This window comes from Oryx dammah, unplaced genomic scaffold, assembly GCF_014754425.2.
Source record: "Oryx dammah isolate SB20612 unplaced genomic scaffold, SCBI_Odam_1.1 HiC_scaffold_25, whole genome shotgun sequence".
NCBI lineage: Eukaryota > Metazoa > Chordata > Mammalia > Artiodactyla > Bovidae > Oryx > Oryx dammah.
The window spans coordinates 92,410,310-92,420,362 of record NW_024070209.1 but is presented as its reverse complement, the minus strand read 5'-3'; the positions used below and the strand labels follow the sequence as shown (position 1 = coordinate 92,420,362).

Below are 10,053 nucleotides of genomic sequence, written 5' to 3'. Positions count from 1 at the left end.
AATCTTTCATTGAATAAAAAAAGAAAGCTAAATAAAACAATTTCCCCTAAGGAAAAGAACACACTCAGAGAAAGACAAATACTGTATGATACCACTTACATGTGATTATAAAAAATAAAACAAATTATGAAAAATAACAAAAAAGAAACAGACTCACAGTTACAAAGAATCTATAGGTTAGCAGCAAGGAGAGAGTGGGTGAGGACTAAGATAGGTGTAGAGAATTAAGAGAAACAAAACCACTATGTAGAAAACAAGTAACCTACAAGATATATTGTTCAGACAGGTAGTATACCCAATATTTTATAACTATAAATGGAGGATAACCATTACAAATTGTGAATGACTATGTTTACAAAGCAAGATAGCTACTGAATAACATATGGGGAAAACGCTGGACTCAGGAAGATTCCTCCCCAGGTTCAGTTCAGTTCAGTGTCCGACTCTTTGCGACCCCATGAATCGCAGCATGCCAGGCCTCCCTGTCCATCACAAACTCCCAGAGTTCACTCAGACTCACGTCCATCAACTCAGTGATGCCATCCAGCCATCTCATCCTCTGTCATCCCCTTCTCCTCCTGCCCTCAATCCCTCCCAGCATCAGGGTCTTTTCAAATGAGTCAACCCTTTGCATGAGGTGGCCAAAGTACTGGAGTTTCAGCTTTAGCATCAGTCCTTCCAAAGAAATCCCAGGGCTGATCTCCTTCACAATGGACTGGTTGGATCTCTTTGCAGTCCAAGGGACTCTCAAGAGTCTTCTCCAACACCACAGTTCAAAAGCATCAATTCTTCGGCACTCAGCCTTCTTCACAGTCCAACTCTCACATCCATACATGACCACAGGAAAAACCATAGCCTTGACTAGACGGACCTTAGTCGGCAAAGTAATGTCTCTGCTTTTGAATATGCTATCTAGGTTGGTCATAACTTTTCTTCCAAGGAGTAAGCGTCTTTTAATTTCATGGCTGCAATCACCATCTGCAGTGATTTTGGTAGGACAGCATAAAACTTGGTCCCACTACCTCAGAAAGGAAATCTTATTCAAAAGGCATGGTTGGGCAAAACTTTTGCATACTGAAGTGCTAAGGGGAAACGGGCAGAAATGAAGACACGTTTGCTGGAAAATGAGCAAGGTTGTGTCATGTCATCTTAATTTTTTCAGCAACACTTTGAGATGAGTTTTCTTCAATCAAATTTTCTTCTCTCAGACACATGTACCCGTGTTCATTGCAGCACTGTTTACAATAGCTAGGACATGGAAGCAACCTAGATGTCTATCAGCAGATGAATGGATAAGAGAGTTGTGGTGCATATACACCATGGAATATTATTCAGCTATAAAAAAAGAATAACATTTGAGTCAGTTCTAATGACGTGGAATGGCATGGACCAGAAATGGTATGGACCTAACAGAAGCAGAAGATATTAAGAAGAGGTGGCAAGAATGCACAGAAGAACTGTACAAAAAAGATCTTCATGACCCAGATAATCATGATGCTGTGATCACTCACCTAGAGCCAGACATCCTGTAATGTGAAATCAGGTGGGCCTTAGGAAGCATCACTATGAACAAAGCTAGTGGAGGTGATGGAATTCCAGTTGAGCTATTTCAAATCCTAAAAGATGGTGCTGTGAAAGTGCTGCCAGCAAATTTGGAAAACTCAGCAGTGGCCACAGGACTGGAAAAGGTCAGTTTTTATTCCAATCCCAAAGAAAGGCAATGCCAAAGAGTGCTCAAACTACTGCACAACTGCACTCATCTCACACACTAGTAAAGTAATGCTCAAAATTCTCCAAGCCAGGCTTCAGCAATACGTGAACCGTGAACTTCCAGATGTTCAAGCTGGTTTTAGAAAAGGCAGAGGAAACAGAGATCAAATTGCCAACATCTGCTGGATCATGGAAAAAGCGAGAGAGTTCCAGAAAAACATCTATTTCTGCTTTATTGACTATGCCAAAGCCTTTGACTGTGTGGATCACAATAAACTGTGGAAAATTCTGAAAGAGATGGGAATACCAGACCACCTAACCTGCCTCTTGAGAAATCTGTATGCAGGTCAGGAAGCAACAGTTAGAACTGGACATGGAACAACAGACTGGTTCCCAATAGGAAAAGGAGTATGTCAAGGCTGTATATTGTCACCCTGCTTATTTAACTTCTATGCAGAGTACATCATGAGAAATGCTGGGCTGAAGAAGCACAAGCTGGAATCAAGATTTCTGGGAGAAATATCAATAACCTCAGATATGCAGATGACACCACCCTTATGGCAGAAAGTGAAGAGGAACTAAAGAGCCTTTTGATGAAAGTGAAAGAGGAAAGTGAAAAAGTTGGCTTAAAGCTCAACATTCAGAAAACAAAGATCATGGCATCCGGTCCCATTACTTCATGACAAATAGATGGGGAAACAGTGGCTGACTTTATTTTTCTGGGTTCCAAAATCACTGCAGATGGTGATTGCAGCCATTAAATTAAAAGACACTTACTCCTTGGAAAGAAATTTATGACCAACCTCAATCTATGCCAAAACCAATACAGAATTGTAAAGTAAAAATTAAAAATAAATAAATAAATTAAAAAAAATAGACAGCATATTAAAAAGCAGAGACATTACTTTGCCAACAAAGGTCCTTCTAGTCAAGGCTATGGTTTTTCCAGTAGTCAGGTATAGGTGTGAGAGCTGGACTATAAAGAAAGCTGAGCACCGAAGAATTGATGCTTTTGAACTGTGGTGTTGGAGAAGACTCTTGAGAGTCCCTTGGGTTGCAAGGAGATCCAACCAGTCCATCCTAAAGGAAATCGGTCCTGAATGTTCATTGGAAGGACTGATGCTGAAGCTGAAACTCAGTGCTTTGGCCACCTGATGAGAAGAGCTGACTCACTTGAAAAGACCATGATGCTGGGAAAGATTGAAGGTGGAAGGAGAAGGGGATGACAGAGGATGAGATGGTTGGATGACATCACCAACTCAATGGACATGAGTTTGGGTAAACTCCCGGAGTTGGTGATGGACAGGGAGCCCTGGCATGCTGCAGTTCATGGGGATGCAGAGTCAGACACAACTGAGACACTGAATTGAACTGAACTGAATGAGGTGGATGAACCAGGATCATATTATACAGAGTGAAGTAAGTCAGAAAGAGAAACATGAATACATTATATTAATGCATATATATGGAATTTAGAAAGATGGCAACGATGAACCTATATGCAAGGCAGCAAAAAAGACACAGATGTAAGAACAGACTTCGAGGACTATGTGGGAGAAGGCAAGGATGGGATGATTTGAGACAATAGCACTGAAACGTGGATATTACCATATGTAAAATAGATAACCAGTGCAAGTCCGATGCATGAAGCAGGGCCCTCAAAGCTGGTGCTCTGAGACAACCCAGAGGAATGGGGTGGGGATTGGGGTGGAAGAGGCTTCAGGATGGGGGGCACATGTGCACCTGTGGCTGATTCATACCAGTGTCTGGCAAAAACCACCACAATACTGTAAAGTAATTAACCTCCAATTAAAATGAATCAATTAATTATTTTTAAAAAGGAAAAAAAAAGTCTTCTTTCACAAAATGGAAAGGCAGAAATATCGTGCAGATGAAGGAACAGGGTAAAAATGCGCAAGACCAAATAAACGAAGAGGAAAAAGGAAACTACTGGTAAAAGAACACAGAGTGATGATAGTAAAGATGATCCAAAATCTCAAAAATAAAATGGAGAAAATGCAAGAATTATTTAACAAGTTAACTAGGACCTAGAAGAAATAAAGCATAAACAGTGTTGAGCAACACAATTACTGAAATTAAAAATACTCTAGAAAGAAGCAATAGCAGAATAACTGAGGTACTATGTTATACACTTGAAACTTACACGCTTTTGTACATCAACAATACCTCAATTAAAAAAAATTTTTTTTTAAGACAGTTACTGAGAGAGAAGATTTAAAAGTTCTCACTGAAACAAATGAATACATTTTAACTATGTGGGTTTATGGATATGTTGTTAATTAACATTACTGTCAAAATCACTGTGCAATAAATATGTCTATAAATTCATTGTATTATATACCATAAGTTTACACAATGTTATGTCAATCATCTCAGTAAAGCTGGAAATTGATTAAGAGCTACTTATTAGATGAATGAACAGAAACAACAGAAACACAGAAACCACATAAGAGTAAGCGCAAGAGGCAGGACTGAAGCCGGGGGCTTTCTGTCTCTAGAGTACTTATTCTTAATATGTAGACTGAAATTCTTTAATTAAATTCAGATCTAAAGAAGAAGACACAAATGTTTTGTGTGAGACAGTGCTTTATTCTGATCAGCAGCAAAATGTTTTGCATTTCCTATAACGTTGTGGATGATGTTTACAATAACACACAATATTTCCAGTATAAAACTCAAAACCCATTCATGGATCAGAGCCTTGTCGTGGTGAAGGGGCTTGAGCAATCCAGTGAAGCTATGAGCCAAGCAATTAGGTCCACCCAAGACAGAGGGGTCATAGTGGAGAGTTCTGACAAAACATGGTCCACTAAAAAGGGAATGGCAAACCACTCCAGTATGCATGCTGCGAGAAACCCCATAAACAGTATGAAAAGGCAAAAAGATATGGTACCAAAAGATAAGCCCATCAGGTTGGAAGCTGTCCAATATGCTACTGGGGAAGAGCAGAGGGCAACTACTAATAGCTCCAGAAAGAATGACATGGCTGGGCTAAAGTGGAAACAACGCTCAGTTGTGGATGTGTCTGGTGGTAAAAGTCCAATGCTATGAAAAGCAAAATTGCATAGGAACCTGGAATGTTAGGTCCATTAATCAAGGTAAATTGGACGTGGTCAAAGAGGAGTTGGCAACAATGAACACTGACATCTTAGGAATCAGTGAACTAAAATGGACAGGAGAGGGTGAATTTTGGAAGCAGTAACAGATTTTACTTTTCTGGCATCCAAAATCACTGCAGACAGTGACTGCAGCCATAATATTAAAGGACACTTGCCCCTTGGAAGGAAAGATGTGACAAACCTAGACAGCATATTAAAAAGCAAAGACATCATTTTGCCAACAAAAGGCCATATAGTCAAAGCTATGGTTTTTCCAGTAGTCATGTACAGATGTGAGCATTGGACCATAAAGTTGAACGTTGAAGAATTAATTCTTTCAACTTGGAGTGCTAGAGAAGATTCTTGAGAGTCCCTTAGACAGCAAGGAGATCAAACTAGTCAATTCCAAAGGAAATCACCCTGAATATTCATTGAAAGGACTGATACTGAAGCTCCAGTACTTTGGCCACCTGATATGAAGAGCTGATTTATTGGGAAAGACCCTGATGCTGAAAAAGATTGAAGGCAGGAGAAGAGGGTGGCAGAGGATGAGATGGTTGGATGGCATCACCTACTCAATGGATATGAATTTGAGTAAACTCCGGGAGATAGTGAAGGACTAAGAAGTCTGGTGTGCTGCAGTCCATGGGGTCGCGGAGTCGGACATGACTTAGTGACTAAACAACAACAAAATACTCAAAAAGAAATTGTATCTCATGTTTTGGTGTCAGAAAGAGCTGTTATGCTCATTTTAAGATGAAGACATTGAGACTCATAGAGGCTAAGTAACTTCTAAAAAGCAACTAACTACAAAGTGGCCAGGCCAGCATGCTAATAAATGGTATCTGTTTCCTCAACACTTAACCTCAAAATACTGCTCTGAGACTGAACTCTGAAATACATTTGGTGTGAAAGTATGTAAGTGTCAGTTGCTCAGTTGTGCCCAACTCTTTGCGACCCTATGGACTGCAGCCCACCAGGCTCCTCTGTCCATGAGATTTTCCAGGCAAGGATACTGAAGTGGGTTGGCATTTCCTTCTCCAGGGGATCTTCCCAACCCAGGGATCAAACCTGGGTTTCCTGCATTGCAGGCAGATTCTTTACCATCTGAGCTACAGGGGAAATCTTAGTTAATTACAAGAATAAAATTTGCCTGACCCTGTGCTTTAAATATACACTGTGCCTGCTAAGTTATGTCTGACTCTTTGCAACCCTTTGGACCACAGCCCCCCAGGTTTCTCTGTCCATGGGATTCTCCAGGCAAGAATACTGGAGTGGATAGCTGTGCCCTCCTCCAGGGAATCTTCCCAATCCAGGGATCAAACTCAAGTCTCTTACATCTTCTGCATTGGCAGCTGAGTTCTTTACCACTAGCGCCACCTGGGAAGCCCTAAATAAACACTAATATTAACCTAATCCTACACATAAAAAAATCTAATCCACATGCCTCCCTCCACAGGCACTGGGAAAATACACACCATTGTTCTCCATTGAATTCCTTGAAAACTGCAACCTCCCCATATTGATCTATAACCTGAGTGGATCTAGACTACACTTGGATCCACATCTGAATCCCCCAAAATTAAAATATTCACCCAGATAAATGCGTTTCTACCCTTGATAACCCATAGTTGGGGAAACTGAAGCATGACCCTAACATGTCATAGTGAGGTTCAGAAGCTCTGAGATTAGTCCCAGCGTCTAAACAGGAAGCCTCAGGGGCCCCCTGTCCCCTTGGAGTCAGCAGTGCTGGCTGCGATTCCCATTCTGCTTCCTCTACCTGCTCTCTACTCCCTCTCCAGGGACAAATTCCTCCTGAGAGGTCATCACACCTCAACTCCCTCAGCCTAACAAGTGCCCCAGAGGCCAGTAGAGCAGACCTCAGACTCATGAGAAGCTGGCTGGGCTTCCTCAATCAGGAGAGCCTTCCCACTTGAGTCAGAGCATCTCTGCCTTCTGAGATCTGGAGCTGGGAGAGCAGCAGTGAGCCCAGGTGTTGAGGTCAGGGAAAGGAAACGTGTTATCCCTTTGGAGAAGCAGATCAGCTCATCCTCCATCCCTGCTTCTCTCCTTGTCACTCAGCCCAGAAGCTCATGGGCGACACATGAGGAAGCTGAGCTTTGGCTGAGAAGCAGACTTGACCTGATGAACAGAGGTGGTGCAGATCAGCTCCTGGAGGGCCTGGGAAGGGAAGAAAAGCATCTGGACATGGAGGTGAGCTTCAGTGCTGGCCACTCACTTGGCTACTTCAACCCAGTTTAGCATCTTATTCTTTTCCTCTCCTATACTTTCAAATATCTCATGGATTTGAGACATTATAAGGTCCAAGTAAAAGTTCCACGTGGCACTTGGTTTTAAGTCCTTCCAGTGTGACCTCAAGGTCCTCTATCTCATATATTTTGATGAAAGAAAACCCCATCAGTAAAAGGAAAAGGAAAAAAAGACAATCCTATTCTCAGCCTGATTAACACACCTTGTGCTTTTAGAATATTCTTCCTGATTCTCACTTCCAAAACCTTTCTCCTTTCTTCTAGTCACCAGCATGGGTGTTCCTCACATCTATAACCTGCAGCATCCGATCCAACTAATTCACCAAATTCCCACTAACATTTGTATTCCACGTTTCCCAGATCGCACAGTCTGAGGATGATAGCATCCCATGAGCAAATGAGAATGAAGTTCTCATTCTGTGCCCAGAAAAGAGAATAAACACAGTTGAACTGCTTTCAGTATTTCTCTTAGATTTCCCAGTTGGTTGTTTTGACAAGCCCTTATTTGTTTCTCATACATATAAAGTTAAAGTCTAGTTATAACAACTGAATTTGATAAGGAATGATGGTTCTGTGACTTCCCTGTCAAAAATACTTCCATCCCAACTTCCCAGTCATCTTCATCTGTTATACTGCTCTATTTTTTTAATAAATCTCTCCCCACCTGATATCATATTATATATTCTACTTGTTAATGACCAAAATTGCAACATGAACTACAGAAGGACAAAGATTTCTTGCTTTATTACTATGTTTCCAGAGGGAAAACTGTGCTTTTCCCAGAATAGAAACTAAGGAACGTGAATCAGAGAGGTTCACCTGCAATGATTTTTAAAGGAGAACTCTTCTTTTGTCCCTCCAGCTTGCAACATAAGGCACTTACGATGCCCATGGATTTGGAAAGGGAGGACCACATCAAGGACCAGGAGGTTGGCAAGCTTTCCCTGCACAGCTATTAATGCTGACCAAATAGAGGAAACAAAGACTTGCTGGGTATCATGACTTGGGCTATGGAATCAGAGCATAATAAATAACAAAATGTCTTGGGTATAACTAGACCAGAGTCAATGGAAAGACTCAACCAAACCAGCAGTGTTTCTGAGTTCATCCTCCTGGGACTCTCCTCCCGGCCTGAGGACCAGAAGCCACTCTTTATTCTCTTCCTCATCATATACCTGGTCACCATAGCAGGGAACCTGCTCATCATCCTGGCCATCCACTCTGACCCCCAACTGCACACCCCCATGTATTTCTTCCTGTATCCTGTCTTTCACTGACATTTGCTATACAACAACCATTGTCCCCAAGATGCTAGCCGACTTCCTGTTGGAGAAGAAGACCATCTCCTATGCTGGATGTTTGACCCAGATGTATTTTATATATGCCTTGGGCAACATTGACAGCTGTCTTCTTGTAGTCATGGCTTTTGACCGCTATGTGGCCATCTGTGACCCCTTCCACTATGTCACCATCATGAGCCACCGCCGCTGTGTCCTGATGGTGGCCTTCTCCTGCTCATTGCCTCACTTCCACTCACTCCTACACATACTTCTGTTGAATCAGCTCACCTTCTGTGACTCCAATATTATCCATCATTTTCTCTGTGACCTCAGCCCTCTGATAAAATTGTCTTGCTCTCCCACATTTGTCAATGAAATTGTGTTGATGACAGAAGCATCTGCTTTTCTGGTGACCCCCTTTCTATGCATCGTTTTCTCTTATATACGAATCCTCCTTGCGGTTCTCAAAATTCCCTCAGCTGCAGGAAAACGCAAAGCCTTCTCCACATGTGGTTCGCACCTCACTGTGGTAACACTCTTTTATGGAAGCATCTTCTATGTCTATTTACAGCCTGTGTACACCTACACTGTCCGGGACCACATGGCAACAATTGTTCACACGATTTTATCCTCCATGCTCAATCCTTTTATCTACAGCCTAAGAAACAAAGACCTGAAACAGGGTCTGAGGAAGCTGGTGGGCAGGAGGTGTCTCCAGGCAGCAACCTCTTGATGAACACACATGTGGAATCTGCTCCACTGGAATCTGGTTTCTGTGATTCTTGGGAAACAATCAAGCTGCTGGGGGTTAGCATCTTCAACCCATGGGAGACAAGGCTATTGTGGACACTTAACATCCATTGATGATGGTACATCAATTGGCTCTGCCTCTGGCTACAGTCATGATGCTCTTCACCACTATTTCTCCTCTCTCATATGAAGATTCATCACTTTCCTCTCTTCCAAATGTTGCTTTAAATTAAGCTTTTTCCCACAGATATTTCCTGAACAGATTTCTCTTTTGTTGAGAATTATCCTCAAAAATCTTTCACATTTCTGTATACTGCTAAAAATAATTACTTAATTTATAGCTGTTGAGTGTCCTTGAAAATGTTTGAAAGAGGAAAGAATGAATAGAGAGAGGGAAGAAGAGGAGAAGGTGTACATTTTAGCTAATTTCCACAATCTGAGAATTTTTATAGTTCCTTATTTTTCTTTTTAAAAATTTTTTCTTGCTTAAAAATTGTTTTCATTATTATTCTTTTCTTATCTACCCTTCCTTTATTATATCGCCATGGCTTTATTTCTTTTCAAATCCATTTTATTTTTTTCAGTTCAGTTCAGTTCAGTCACTCAGTCATGTCCAACTCTTTGCGACCCCATGGACTGCAGTACGCCAGGCTTCCCTGTCCATCACCAACTCCCAGAGCTTGCTCAAACTCATGGTCTTTGAGTCAGTGATGATATCCAACCGTCTCATCCTCTGTCATCCTCTTCTCCTCTCACCTTCAATCTTTCTCAGCATCAGGGTCTTTTCCAATGAGTTTTTTTCCAATTTTTTTTCACCAAACAATAAAAAATACTAATGGACAGAGGAACAAATGCAATAATGATAATGTGAAAATTATCCATTCCACCATGGGGATCTTGGAAACTTTGTTCCTTCCATCTATC

At 41.5% G+C, this 10,053-nt stretch overlaps 1 protein-coding gene across 1 annotated transcript; it reads left to right on the top strand.

The window, feature by feature from the left end:
• Positions 1-8,154: 8,154 nt before the first annotated feature.
• On the top strand, positions 8,155-9,112 carry LOC120851950 (olfactory receptor 1L8-like). Its single transcript, XM_040225052.1, is given in 2 exon segments — positions 8,155-8,357; positions 8,359-9,112. Coding segments are annotated over 2 exon segments (945 nt in total). The 5' UTR covers positions 8,155-8,166.
• The last annotated feature ends 941 nt before the right edge of the window (positions 9,113-10,053 follow it).